This window comes from Hemitrygon akajei, chromosome 27 (genome assembly GCF_048418815.1).
Source record: "Hemitrygon akajei chromosome 27, sHemAka1.3, whole genome shotgun sequence".
NCBI lineage: Eukaryota > Metazoa > Chordata > Chondrichthyes > Myliobatiformes > Dasyatidae > Hemitrygon > Hemitrygon akajei.
The window spans coordinates 18,979,387-18,994,915 of NC_133150.1; the positions used below are offsets into that span (position 1 = coordinate 18,979,387).

Genomic DNA, 15,529 nt, shown 5'->3' on the forward strand with positions numbered 1-15,529 from the left:
TGAAATAATAATGCAAATACAAAAATTGCCACTAATTGGAAATGTGGTACAAATTTATTTTGTAAAGAAGATGCAGATAACTAAGATGGACTAGGTGACCTGCCTGACTTAAAACAGAACATCCCCTTTCTATCAAACCCAAACATATAATCATCTGCTACTTTTCATTGTGACCATGCCTTGTGACACTTTTTCCAGGTAAACCTGTATGTGCATTACACTATATGCGCCTGATTAACAAGAGGCTAATAATATTACATTAACCTGCAATTCCTCATCAATTAAGAGTCCAAACTTTAACACTCCTTCTCAGATTACAGTCTTTTGATAGTTTTGTGTGTGTTCTTTGGTTTGAATGTATCCTTTGTATAGTAAAGACAACTGTCTGCTTTTTACAAAATATTTGTAAATAAAGAATTACCATTGGAAAAAAAAAGTGATTATAAATTAAACCACTTTCAACTAAAGACTGTCCATTACTGATGCTTTAAAATCATTGCTCTTGCATTTAGTAACGATCCAGTTGTTCATGGGTTAAACCTTCCCTACCACTGAGCACAGCTACGTTGTTGCAGGAAAGTAGCATCCATCATCAGGGACCTCCACCACCCAGGACATGCTCTCTTCTCACTGCTGCCATCAGCAAGAAGGTACAGGAGCCTCAGGACTCACACTATCTGGTTCAAAACAATTACTACCCCTCAATCATCAGGCTCTTCAACCAAAAGGGATAACTTCATTCAACTTCACTTGTCCCATCACTGAAATTTTCCTGCAACATAGGGACTCTCTTTTAAGGAGTCTTCATCTCATTTTCTCAACATTTATTGCTTATTTATTTATTATTATTATTATTTCTTTTTGTCTTTTGTATTGGCACAGCTTATTGTCTTTTGCACATTAGTTGAACACCTAAGTTGGTGCGGTCTTTCATTAATCCTGTTATGGTTATTGTTCTATAGATTTATTGAGTATGCCCGCAAGAAAATGAATCTCAGGGTAATCTATATGCTTTGATAATCAATTTACTTTGAACTTTTGAAATATATTCAACACACAAAAAATACTGAAGGAACTCAGCTGGCCAGGGAGCATCTATGGAAAAAAAAGTACAGTTGACTTTTCAGTCTGAGAACCTTTGGTAGGACTGGAGAAAAAAAACATGAGGAATAGATTTAAAAGGTGGGGGGGGTAGGGGAGAATGGGGAGAGAGAAGCATAAATAGATAGAAAACCTACAGCACAATACAGGCCCTTCGGCCCACAAAGCTGTGCTGAACATGTCCCTACCTTAGAAATTACCTAGGGTTACCCATAGCCTTCTATTTTTCTGAACCCCATATACTTGTCCAGGAGTCTCTTAAAAGACCCTATCGTATCCGCCTCCACCACCGCTGCCAGCAGCCCATTCCATGCACTCACCACTCTCTGCATAAAAAACTTACCCCTGATATCTCCTCTGTACCTACTTCCAAGCATCTTAAAACTGTGCCCTCTCCAGCTAGCCATTTCAGCTCTGGGAAAAAAGCCTCTGACTATCCACACGATCAATGCCTCTCATCGGCATGGTTGAAAATAACTAATAAATCTGCCTTTAAATCGTCAAATTCCAGGTGCAGATAGAGCAAAGCCACAGACGGGTGGAGGGCATGGCATGAGCCATTAGAGATGATGTGTAGAGGTTTTGTTGGCTGCTCGTTGTGCAGAACCTACTCTCTCCTTGGAATCTCATCACGTAGAAACTCTTTAGATGCTGGAAAACCAAGCAGCACACACAAAATGCTGGAGGAACTCAGCAAGCCGGACAGCATCTATGGAAAAAAAGTACAGTCGATGTTTCGCGACAAGGCCCCTCGGCAGAACCATTATGGGGGCTGTAAAGAAAAGAGCCATCAGCACTGTCACAAAAATTGCAGAGTGAGCCTTTGGACGGCCATGGATCAAGGGGTGTAACCTGTGAACCAGTGCTGCTGGGACCACAAGCTAGGGCCTGATCAACCCTGACTGGGTCACCTGGGCAAGGTTGTCTGATGGTGAAAGACCTGAAACCCCTAACAACCCCAGGTTATATTACTGACGATGTGTCCCAGGGCATCCTAGGATTAATCTCAGCATCATAACCACATTTGAATTTAGGAAAAGAGCGGCAAGAGATGAACTGTGTGCCCACTATTGTAGTCCTTCAGCTTGGAAACAGGTCATTCGGCCAACCTAGTCCATACTGTCCAAGAAGCCCAAGTTAGTCCCATTTCATTGAGTCAATTACTGGACAGCAGAAGCCCCCAACAGCTGCAGTGTAAGGAAGGCCGCTGCCCATGAGGGTTCCACATCCTACGGTCGGACTGCAGCCCTCAGCCCTGGCCCAGCCGGATAGCTGCAAACAGACACTCTCCGAGCTGCTGGCTGAGGATTACCCGCCTCGGTAATCCTGGGCCCTCCGCCCCATTCACCCGCCTCACTCCACCAAACATATTTACAAATTGAGCTAGAAGTGCCTGAAGTTCCTTTCCTTGAAGCTGATAGTAGAAATACTTCTGAACAATTCTCAAACTGCATACATGCATCAACTTTTTACACTACTTCATTGTTAATATGTTCCTGTCTACAGAGCAAAGACTTACTTTAACATTAAACAAATTCTCCTATCAAAGGAGCAAACAGAATATAATAAAAATTAACTGATCTGCCCTTATGGTTATTGATATTTGGTATTCATTGCTTTCATGCTTACATTTTCAGAAGATGCAGTACATTCAGAACCCATTTACTTCATAGAAAACCTTTAGAAAGAAAGTAACCTTGTGTTTCAACCACAGTGAATAAGATTGTGCTTGATTACAAACCCCTGAACCGATTTGACCCATTTTAACCAAGAGTTGTAACACAAAACAAAGTATTAGACAACCCTGTAGCTATATAACTAGCGTGAGTGTGTAGATGTGAGACATTGCATCCTCAGTTATTGCCTTAAAATCAAGTGCATGTAGAACTTAATAATGTACTGACATCACTGCTCATTGATAATGAGGTTCCTCATTCATCCAGATGACATATTAAAACATTAGAAAACTGAAAATACCTTTATGTTTCAGGGCAACATAAATTATATTCATTAAGTCCATCTGTGTACAAACAGCAGGATAGTGAGGCACTTATTGTGGAGTACTTGGAGACATTTTACAGAGACGGAATGTGTTTTATTGTCTCACAGTTCATTAGAGCACAAAATTGTTACAAAATACTTCACATTTGCAATAAATAGTTTAAAATGAAGTTTATTAGAATACCGCTCTCAAGTGGACACTGACAATTTTGTAGATTCCATACTGAGAATTAATTTCCCTGGTAGTGTAGCCAATGTATTCTGTGCATGCAACAATATTAGCACTGCCACTGTATATGCATATTTAGACTTGGCTAGAGGGAGACACACACATAAGCTCATTCCCAGGAAAGCAATTAACTTATGAGGCAACACTGTTAAATCCCCTATTCCAGTATTAAACCTGTGGGTCTAGATCTTGCAGTTTAATGACTTTGATTGAAAACATCGTACAGCAACCAGAGGAAGTTAGTAGTGGAAGATTCATAAAGTGGTAATGTTTCCCTGTCTAAGACAACAATCAGCAGATTTCTTCAAGTTTTCCAATTTTACCAAAATGTAAAACATAGAAATTAATAATTTTGTACATCACAAGCTTTCAAAACACATAAAACCCTCAGTAAGAAAACAGTAATAGTCACATATTTTAACATAAAGTATTGCACCTGACATCATCACCAAAACCTGTAATATCAAACCACATACCTTCCCCAAGAACTAAACACAGTTTAAATTTACAAATTATTAAATTCACATGTAGTTTGCAAAATGTAGTTTCCTTATCTTAGCACTCCTTCCATGACTCATGAAATATTCTATTTTTTCATTATAATTTACCATACAGTTATTCTTTTGTTGTGAAATAAGATGTCAATAATGGACATCTTAGGAAGTGATATTACGGACACCATTCACAATGCTATGGAATTTTTCATATTTTAGCCATCTGATGGTTTATGTTAGTTGGGTTGCCTTGTACATCCACAAATCCCATTCTCTGCCTTCGTTTCCTTTGCTCCGTCATCTGTACAAGAGAACAACGACTCATTTCAATTCAAACACGAGGAAATCTGCAGATGCTGGAAATTCAAGCAACACACACAAAACGCTGGTGGAACAGGCCAGGCAGCATCTATAGGAAGCACTATTCGGACCAAGACCCTTCGTCAGGACTAACTGAATGGAAAGACAGTAAGAGATTTGAAAGTAGGAGGGGGAGGGGAAAATGCTAAATGATAGGAGAAGACCGGAGGGGGTGGGGTGAAGCTGAGAGCGGAAAGGTGATTGGCGAAAGGGATACAGAGCTGAAGAAGGGAAAGGATCATGGGACGGGAGGCCTAGGGAGAAAGGAAGGGGGAGGGGAGCACCAGAGGGAGATGGATAACAGGCAGAGTGATGGGCAGAGAGGAAAAAAAACTAAATATATCAGGGATGGGGTAAGAAGGGGAGGAGGGGCATTAACGAAAGTTAGAGAAGTCAATGTTCATGCCATGAGGTTGGAGGCTACCCAGCTGGTATATAAGGTGTTGTTCCTCCAACCTGAGTGTGGCTTCATCTTGACAGTAGAGGAGGCCATGGATAGACATATCAGAATGGGAATGGGACTTGGAATTAAAATGTGTGGCCACTGGGAGATCCTGCTTTCTCTGGCGGACAGAGCGTAGGTGTTCAGCGAAATGGTCTCCCAGTCTGCGTCGGGTCTCACCAATATATAAAAGGCCGCACCGGGAGCACCGGACGCAGTATACCACACCAGCCGACTCACAGGTGAAATGTCGCCTCACCAATATATAAAAGGCCACACCGGGAGCACCGGACGCAGTATACCACTGAAACTAAATTTAAATTCAGATGGCTTAAAACCTAAATGCTTAAACAAAACTATTGCTTTGTAATGACAAACAGCCTTCAGGAAAGGCAGAAAACAAAAATCAAGGCCAAAAAGGGAACAAAATGCTGTGGAAAATCAAGAAGCTAAAGATGCTGGAAGCTGAGCAAGGAATAAACTGCTGAAGGAACTCATTGGGTCTAGCAGCATCTATGCAGGCTACGGATGGCTCACAGTTTGGGTTGAAATCCCACGACAGATTCTGACCCAAAACGTCGACTATTGCTTTGTCTACACGGATCGCTGGCAGATTCATCATTTTAGCATGCTAGTAGCTGCTTCACAGTGGCGGAGGCTCAGTTTAAAGCACAATTCTAGGTGCCACTTCTGTGGATTTAAGACATTCTTCCTGCAACCATGTATACTGCTCCATTGCTTCAGCTTCCTTCCACATCCCAAAATCATGCAGATTGCTAGACCGTTCTAAATTGCCCTCAGGGTGCAGGTGAGTGGTAGATCTGGGGGTGTTGACAGGATACAGGGTGAATAAAAGGTGGGATCAGTATAGAATTAGGGGTTGATGCTCCATGTGGAGGTGCATCAAAGTGCCCATTTCTTTGCTGTATCTCTCTTTGGCTCTATGACCGGCAAAGTGCAAGAAGTGCCCATGCTTTAAATGCTTACCTGTTCCTTTAGATCTGTAAGTTGATTTGTGAGAATTGTTACCAGCTTCATCGTCAAGAATAGCTTCTCCTGCAGGTTTCGAAGTTCATTCTGTTCCCCTTCCCCTTCATTACAGACCAGGGACATAGCACGCATGCGTGGAAACCAATCCAAGTCTTTGGTCTACAGCAAGTAAAAGGGAACAATGATCAGGTAATCTTTGGCAATGGACCAAAATCTGCAATACGTCATTTAGTTAATTCTTCACCATGAACAAAAAAATGTGGAAGTGAGAATAAGTTTAAGAAACTGTATTTACAATATTCCTCCTACTTTCTCTGGGCAATACAAAGGCTTCATAATTAATTACAAAATACAGCCTATTCGCACAAAGGAACCAACAAGACAACAGTGACTTTCATCAGATAACCTACATTAATAGCAATATTGATCTAATTATTATTTGAATAGAGCCAGGGGAATCTTTTAAATCTTCCTGGACACATCATCTCCAATACTGGAACAGTCCTGCAGCACTGAATCATATTATCTATCCAGACTAGCTGCCTATTTTTTACAGTAAGTTTTAATCTTTCAAATTCAAGGGCAGAGGATTACACTAACATACAGTTGCAACCAATCCATGCCACCCAAGTGAGAGAAGTTCCATTTCCAATTCTGAAAAGAACCGTGCAGATATTTGGACCAGCTGCACTCCAATGTTTGAAACAAACCAAATATACCAGGAATAACAAGCATGAGAAAATCTGTGGATACTGGAAATCCAAAACAACACACACAAAATGCCGGAGGAACTCAGCAGGTCAGGGAACATCAATGGAAAAGAGTAAACAGTCGACATTTCGGACTGGGAAAAAAAGAGATGGGAGTGGGGAGGAGGAAGAAGTACAAGGTGGTAGGTAATAGGTGAAACTGGGAGAGGAGGAGGGGGTGAAGTAAGGAGCTGGGAAGTTGATTGGTGAAAGAGATACAGGGCTGGAGAAGCAGGGGCTTGATAGGAGAGGGTAGAAGACCATGGAAGAAAGGGAAGGAGGAGGAGCACCAGAGGGAGGTGATGTGCAAATAAGGAGATAACGTGAGAGAGAGAACAGGAATGGGGAATGGTGAAGGAGAGGGTGGTTGGCAATTACCGGAAATTTGAGAAATCAATGTTCATGCCATCAGGTTGGAGTCTACCAAGATGGAATTTAAGGTGTGTGTGGACTCAGGAGGAGGCCATGGACTGACACGTTGGGATGTGAATGGGAGGTAGAACTGAAATGGGTGGCTACTGGAAGACCCCACTTTTTCTGGAGGACAGCGTATAGGTGCATTTCAGATGACTGAGGAAAGGTGCCATCATTGGTCTGCGCTGGATCAGAGGTACAGCCACTTGTTTTATTAATCAAACACATTTACATAGCAAGAAATTGTTTGAACACGTGATAGGATAAAACTGAATACAAGAGTGTCCCTTTAACTAAAATGTTACCTTTATCATTTGATAAACATAGCTTTCTGGCCCAGTGTAATCGGTCTCATTTTTCTCAAGTATCAACACAATAAAGTATAAATAATTCCAGATGTTGTGTTCAAGTTTAATGTGCTCTTCAAATGACACTGTCTTGTTGTCAAACTTGTCCCGTTCAAGGCCTGTATGAGACGAAAAAAAAACTGAAGTTACTGAACTCGGTTGGGGCATGTCTGGATCTATGCATGTATGTTTTAACGCCATCTTGCAAAATGGAATGGAGATTATCAGCAGCAACAGCGGAGGGGTGCTCTGTCAGGTCACAATTGTAACCTTGTGAAAATGTCTCCTAGTTTCAATCTACTCATAGCCTGCAAAAAGGGCAGCACCCTTCAACTAAACAGTTCCTGAATTATGACTGATTTGTGGTGTAGTGGACAGCGAGGGAGACAATGAGAGCTCGCAGCTGTATCTGGACCAGCTGGATCAACAAGCTGAAAAATGGCAGAAGGAACTTAGCGCAGACAAGTGCGAGGTAGGTGTATCCAGAACTAGAGGGCACAGACTCAGAATTCAGGGGGCAACCTTTTCAAACAGAAGTAAGAAGGAAATTTTTTTTTTTCAGCCAGTCAGCAGTGAATCTGTGGAATGCCCTGCTATAGACTGTGGTGGAGACCAAGTCCATGGGTATATTTAAAGCAGAAATTGATAGTTTCCTGATTGGTCAGGGTATCAAAGGATATGGCGAGAAGGCAGGTGTATGGGGTTGAGCGGGATCCAGGATCAGCCATGATGGAATAGTGGAGCAGACTAGATGGCCTGAATGGCCTAATTCTGCTCCTATGTCTTTTGGTCTTATGGTGTTGCACATTGATAGGTACGTCTTACACAGTGAATGGTAGGGCACTGAGGAGTGTGGTGGAATAAAGGGATATGGGAATTCACATACATGATATATTGAAAGTGGCATCACAGGTAGATCGGCTCATAAAGAAAGCTTTGGCACTTTGGCCTTCATAAATCATAGTATTGAGTACAGTAGATAGGATGTTATGTCGAAGTTGTAAAAGACATTGTTGAGGCCTATTTTGGAGTATTGTGTGCGGTTTTGGTCGACCACCTACAGGAAAGGTGTAAAAAAGGTTGAAAGAGTACTGAGAAAATTTACAAGGATAATGCCAGTACTGGAGCACCTGAGTTTTAATGTAAAGATTTAATACATTAGGGCTTTTTTTCTTGGAACATAGAAGATTGAGAGGAGATTTGATAGAGGCATAGAAAACTATGAGGCATATAGCTGGGGTAAATGCAAGCAGGCTTTTTCCACTGAGACTACAACTAGAGGTCATGGGTTAAAGGTGAAAGGTGGAAAGTTTAAGGGGAACACGAGGGGAAATTTCTTCAGTCAGAAGGTCATGAGATGGTGGAACAAACAACCAGCGCAAATGGTGCATGCGAGTTTGATATCAATGTTCAAAAGTTTGAAGAGGTACATGGATAGTAGGGGTAAGGACCAGGTACAGGTTGATGGGGGTAGGCTGTTTAAATGGTTTGGCATGGACTAGATGGCCCAAAGGGCCTGTTTCTGTGCTGTACTTCTCTACGACTCTAAGAGAACTCCAGAGCTATCTGCAACCAGAAGTAGTGACAAAGGATTTGACTCTTTTTTTTATGATCACGAACATTCTTGAAGGCTTCTCAATATAAATGAGCCATCTGCTGATGTTTGAATGGTGGCAGCAACACGAAAGATTCCCAAAGTACTTTTTATTCTGCCTAATTCTACTTTGAATTGTTTATATTGGTTGTTATTCCTGATTCTGGTTATAAACTTCTCTCTCAAATGTTAATGTATATTTTGATGTCTATTGTGAAGGGAAACAAAAGCAGTTAGTGTGGGAAGGAGGTTTTATTTTTGTAAGAGGCAACATGCTGTTTATTGCTGGAACCGCCGTTGTAAACCAGCGGTGTCCACAGTGGCTCTGTAACAGGTGTTTAGGGACCTATCTTGGTAGTGCCTCAGCTAGGTACTAATTACAATTAGTAATCGGGTTATGAATACTCTTGTGGGTATCCTAATGCATACTCTTGCTAAAACTTGGTCCTAAAGGGGAACAATGTGACTTAATGTGCTAGTGCAACTCATACCAGGAAATGGCCTATCAAATATCTGAGTGACACAAAATGGCTTGGAAAAGTTCATCATCATGTTTCACTCCACAATGATAACATTTTCAATTACATTCTGCCAAATTAAACTGTGTTACAGAATATCATCTTTATTTCTGCTTATTTGTAAATCCCTTTGTCCCCTATCCCTTCAACTACAACATACTTCCTCATATACACTTTTTTAGCAAGAGCTCTGTTACACATACTTGTGTATGTCCATAAATACTTGGTTCTCCAATCACTACTGTTCATGAGTCAGGATGTAGTTCAAAATAATTTGCATTTATGTAGTACCTATGGCGTACAGAAATGACCATAGATGATGGTCGCCATGGTAGCATAGCAGTTAGCATGGCACAACTGCAGCTTGGGGCGTCGGAGTTCGGAGTTCAGAGTTCAATTCTGGTGTCATCTGTAAGGAGTCTCTACATTCTTCTCTGTATAGCCTTCTGTTGCTTGGAAGGTGCTTCATTGCACCAAAGGACTAGGCATTACAATGTTAAGAGTTAATTGCCTATGGATTGCTTTGACTTTACTTGAACAAGTATTTGCAGTGGGTACATACCACAAATAAAGCAGGTCGACCTGAGGGTTTCTTCTTTCTTTTGTTTCTCACTTCTCAGATCAGCGAATGTGTCAATGATAACCCCAAAGATCAGGTTGAGCACAATGATGATAACAATGAAGAAAAAGAGCAGATCGAAGATGACACGTGCAGGAAACAGTGCCTCCTGGAATGAACCAGCCAGTGCACAGTGCAGTTAATCACTTGCTACATTCTTACAGGTATAATACGAATAAATATTACAAAAATTAATAATTGTTCAGGGAGCTTGCAAGGAAAGGTTTTGAAAATTTCACAGGAATTTTATTGTTCATCTGTTAACTATTGTGAAGTACTTTCCAATCAAGTGTTTCCAGTCTTTAGTACAGAATGAATTCAACTATTTTTGTGCATTTCTTACTTTGTAAGCTGATATTTCTTACATGATTCAATTATTCATTGCATATTTTCTACCCTGTTTTGTTCACTTTTCAAATTAATCTTTCCCATCCAGAATTCCATTACAGTGTATCTATCTTCCATATTTGAGCTACCACAGTTTCACAAGTCCCTTTTCATCATCTAAGTCTTTTCTTTTTTCTCCCTGCAATTATGTCACACTTGATTCTGCAACCTCTCCTTCTCTGCCTGCTGACTGCAGTGCCTGTAGGCTCTTTCGTTTGGTTGCTTACAGACACAAATAACAGATATAGAGTCAAAAGAGAACATCCTTTCCCGGTGGCCACCCACTTCAATTTTACTTCCCATTCCCATTCCGACATATCAGTCCATGGCCTCCTCTACTGCCAGGATAAGTCTGCACTCAGGCTGAAGGAGCAAAATCTTATATTCCATCTGGGCAGCCTCCAACCTGATAGCATAAACATCAATTCATTGAACTTCCGATAAAGGCACCCTCTCCTCTACTTCACCATTCCCGTTTCCCTCTCTTACTTTATCTCCTTACCTGCTCATCATCTCCCTCTGGTGCTCCTCCCTCTTCCTTCTTCCATGGTCATCTGTCTTCTCCTATTAGGCTCCCCCTTCTCTAGCCGCTTATCTCTTTCTCTAATCAACTTTCCAGATCTTTACTTCACCCCTTGCCTCTCCCAGTTTCACATATCACCTGCCTCCTTGTGCTTCTTCCTCCCCTCCCCCCACATTTTTACTTGGACTTCTCTTCCCTTCCAGTCCTGATGAAGGGTCTAAGCCTGAAACATTGGCTGTTTGCTCCTTTCCATTGATGTTGCTGGACCTGCTGATTTTCCTCCAGCATTTTCTGTGTGTTACTTTACTGAAGGCATAGTTCTCAATTAAAAGTGATGACTAGTGCAATCTATCAAAAGTCAGTTTAAAAAACACATGCAAAATTATAGGCATCCGTTAGTCTCGAGAGACCATGGATTTACGCCTTGGAAAGTTTCCAGGGCGCAGGCCTGGGCAGGGTTGTATGGGAGACCGGCAGTTGCCCAAGCTGCAAGTCTCCTCTCTCCATGCCACTGATGTTGTCCAAGGGAAGGGCAAGGGCCCAGAGCAATGTGCTCAAGGACACACACACCGCCTTGGCTGAGGCTCAAACTAGCGACCTTCAGATCACTAGACCAACGCCTTAACCACTTGGCCACATGCCAATACTCACTGGTCTATAATTTCCTGAGCTATCTCTACTTCCTTTATTGAATAAGGGAACAATATTGCTTTCTTGTAAAAGAAGTAAACCCACAGAAAACATCAACTATCGGCATATATTAACCACACCAGTAATAAACTATTTACTAATCTGAAACTATACAGTTAACTGATCATTTACAAGGTTTTAAATGTAATCAATCATAAATTTTACTAGTCCTCCCTAGATTTCTCCATCTTCCACTGCAAACATTCTTTCAACCATCGTCCCTAAATGCAAGTAATTAAATTGATCTATGCCTGTGATCACACTCCTGGCCTACCACTCTGAGAAACAACTGAACTCATGTTGTTCACAGTTCAAAATACATTTATTATCAAACTATGAATACTATAAACAACTTTGACATTTGCCTTCATGCAGACAGCCAGAAAAACAAAAACAAAACACAAAAGAACCCATAAAACAAAGACTGTCAAACACCCAAGGCTTTAAAAAATGAACTGCTGAGTCCCCGGAAGTAATTCCGCTAACAACATTCACTAGGCTCAGCAGAAAGCGTTAGACGTGTTTCCAAAATCATATTAACATGTGCAGTATCAATGTGCTTTCTCAATCAACATAATGACTTTGAAGGTCCCAACATATCCAGCTCATAAGATGTATAATACATGCCAGGCTCATTCCCAATTTCAACATCTCTGCTTGTACTATGTGCACCAACAAAGCATCATCACTCTCAAATAAGAGCAATGACTGGTAGAACAATGTCTCCAAAAGCATACCACAAGATATATAAATTCTTAATAATATAGTCATATATACTACACTGGCATGCTCTTTGTCCTTTATGCCTCCTGGCCATGACTCTTGATCCTGACCCTCCATGCCTGCTTAGCTTGTTCTACTGTACATTTTCATAAAGAAATTACCACTGACCATTCAGTTTTAAAAAATATTATTTGCTGCATCTGCTGCCTTACACATTAGCTGTTTTTTTCTTTATGATTGTATGATTTATGCTTGTATCTATCACCTGATTTATCCCTTTAGTTGATTGGTCTCCTTAAAATAAATTAACATCTTCAGCCAATTATTAAGGATATTTTCTTTCTGTTTTGGCATTGATACTTCTAAATAAAAGTTTATGATCCTGATATTGATATCTTTTTTCCCAATTCCATTTGCTCTCTAATTAGATTTCAAACCACATGAAAAACGTATTACAAGAAATATATTTTATCTTTATCCTATCCCCCCAAGTATGTGCATTCATTTTTTTTTAATGTAACCCATGGTGTTCCACACAAGTCGAAAGAGAAGTTACTGCTAGTCATAATGCAATATTTAGAATTGTAAATATAAACAATGCTTAAAGTGCACTGGGAACCATTAGTTTGACTATTTTCATTATGTGCCACTGGAGCAGATGCTGAAGAACAGCAAGGGCTAATTCACAGTGGAAATAGGATAATATCAGGCCTTAAATCTCCTGGCACATTTACTGACTCATGAGTCACACTAATATTGCCTTGCAATTAGTTTACAATTCATTCCTCTTGCGAAAGGAAATGGAAGTTGACATGGAAATCCTTAAGGTTAAGACATTGGGAGGGATTACATTCAACAAGCTTTAAAACAGAAATTGTCAGGAGCTGAAGAAAAATCTAACTTTTACTTTGCTTGATACATATTGATGTTGCTTTTCTTAACATATATCCTAATCTATATGTACTTTTTAAAACAATTATACAAAGTGTAGAGTAGAGAAACAGAACAGCCCATACAGTTTTATATTTCAGTCATTCTTATTATAATAACACTGAAATAATGTGAAAAAGTGTGAAAGGTACTTACAGACAGGCAGCTGTTGAGAAGTTCCCTAAAGTAGTCATGATGCAACCCCTAAATCCTGGCATTTCTTTATATGACAGCAAGCTATTGTATTGTGGTAACTGCATGCAAGATTTTAAACTTTAAACTGCATATGCGACAGATTAATATTTCCATCTGTCTCTTTATGAAGTGAAGATTTACTTACATCTTTTGAAGGCTGCCTAAGTATATCGCCAACACCACCTCCATTACGCAGACCATGATTCAATACTGTTACTATACACATCAAAAGAGTGTCACAGGCACGTTCTTTGTCACTCTCTTCCTCATCTGTATTGACAGAAGTAGAAGCAGAAGTAAATTACACCTGGCCTTCAGCACTCCTTGAGAATTGCAATGATTATTAATTAGACTGTATGCTCCATCCAATTATTCTCAAGACAACCTTTTATGAAAATGTTATGATAATTTAAAGTGACTGGAAGAAATATAAGGGAGGATGTCAGAAACATAGAAACATAGAAAATAGGTGCAGGAGTAGGCCATTTGGCCCTTCGAGCCTGCACCACCATTCAGTATGATCATGGCTGATCATCCAACTCAGAACCTTGTACCTGCTTTCTCTCCATACCCCCTGATCCCTTTAGCCACAAGGGCCATATCTAACTTCCTCTTAAATATAGCCAGTGAACTGGCCTCAACTGTTTCCTGTGGCAGAGAATTCCACAGATTCACCACTCTCTGTGTGAAGAAGTTTTTCCTCATCTCAGTCCTAAAAGGCTTCCCCTTTATCCTTAAACTGTGACCCCTCGTTCTGGACTTCCCCAACATCGGAAACAATCCTCCTGCATCTAGCCTGTCCAATCCCTTTAGAATTTTATACGTTTCAATAAGATCCCCCCTCAGTCTTCTAAATTCCAGTGAGTATAAGCCTAGTCGATCCAGTCTTTCTTCATATGAAAGTCCTGCCATCCCAGGAGTCAATCTGGTGAACCTTCTTTGTACTTCCTCTATGGCAAGAATGTCTTTCCTCAGATTAGGGGACCAAAACTGCACACAATACTCTAGGTGCGGTTTCACCAAGGCCTTGTACAACTGCAGTAGAACCTCCCTGCTCCTGTACTCAAATCCTTTTGCTATGAAAGCCAACATACCATTTGCCTTTTTCACCGCCTGCTGTACCTGCATGCCCACCTTCAATGACTGGTGTACAATGACACCCAGGTCTCGTTGCACCTCCCCTCTTCCTAATCGGCCTCCATTCAGATAATAATCTGTTTTCCTGTTCTTGCAACCAAAGTGGATAACCTCACATTTATCCACATTAAATTGCATCTGCCATGAATTTGCCCACTCACCTAACCTATCCAAGTCACCCTGCATCCTCTTAGCATCCTCTCACAGCTAACACCGCCGCCCAGCTTCGTGTCATCCGCAAACTTGGAAGTAAGTGTTTTTAGAGAGTGGTGAGTGTGTGGAATCCCCTACCAAGGTGATGGTAGAGGCAGATACATTAGGGGCTTGTAAGAAATTCTTAGATAGACACGTGGGTGATAGATGAAAGGAGGGCTACGTAGGAGAGAAGGTTAGATTGATCTTACAACATCACGTGACAAAGGGCCTGTACAGTGTTGTAATCTTCCAAGTTCTATGATCATTTGAGGCTTCCAATAGATGGAATGCTTTCACAGAGATATTTCACTTTTACTGTGTCACTCCAGTCATCAGCTTTTAGTTCTCTGATATCCCTCGTGCATCAGATTCCATGTGATCATAAACTCAATTTTGACTTTGGAGTGACAGGTTACCCTTGATTACTGCCAATGCTACAAATCTGAACGGTCATTTTAAGGATTCTAAACGTTTAACTGTACACAGGATATGGAGATTGATGGTAATGATGACATTTTTGGTCTCTCCCTAATTGCCCGAGGAGCTGTGATAAAGTCAAACACATTGGTTGTTCTGGAATCACACAGAGGCAAAATGTCCTTCCCAAAAGGAAGTCTGTGAACCCAATGGGTTTTTACAACAATTCAATAGTTTCATGGCTACCATTATCAATTGTTTATTAATCTGAATTTAAATTCCCCAGCTGCCACGATGGGATTCAAATGTGGAGCAATTGTCAGGACTCCTGGATACTAGGGCACTAATGTTACCACTACACTGTTACACTCCCTGATAATCCCATGCTCTGCTAAAAAACACCTTGTATCTTTCAATTATTGTTTGGCTCACATTAGTCACCACCAAACAGAGAAGTTTCAGAGAAGAACTGCA

At 40.8% G+C, this 15,529-nt stretch overlaps 1 protein-coding gene across 3 annotated transcripts in view; it reads right to left on the bottom strand.

Moving 5' to 3' along the window:
- Positions 1 to 3,258: 3,258 nt before the first annotated feature.
- Positions 3,259 to 15,529, bottom strand: part of itpr3 (inositol 1,4,5-trisphosphate receptor, type 3) — a 310,863-nt gene continuing 298,592 nt past the window's right edge. For all 3 annotated transcript variants that reach the window (XM_073030432.1, XM_073030433.1, XM_073030431.1), the window contains 5 exons: positions 13,452 to 13,576; positions 9,802 to 9,967; positions 7,086 to 7,246; positions 5,615 to 5,776; positions 3,259 to 4,126 (listed from right to left, as the gene is read on the bottom strand). In XM_073030432.1, coding sequence (XP_072886533.1) covers positions 4,034 to 4,126; positions 5,615 to 5,776; positions 7,086 to 7,246; positions 9,802 to 9,967; positions 13,452 to 13,576 — 707 coding nt within the window. In that variant the 3' untranslated portion in view covers positions 3,259 to 4,033. The remainder of the gene's footprint in view (positions 4,127 to 5,614; positions 5,777 to 7,085; positions 7,247 to 9,801; positions 9,968 to 13,451; positions 13,577 to 15,529) is intronic.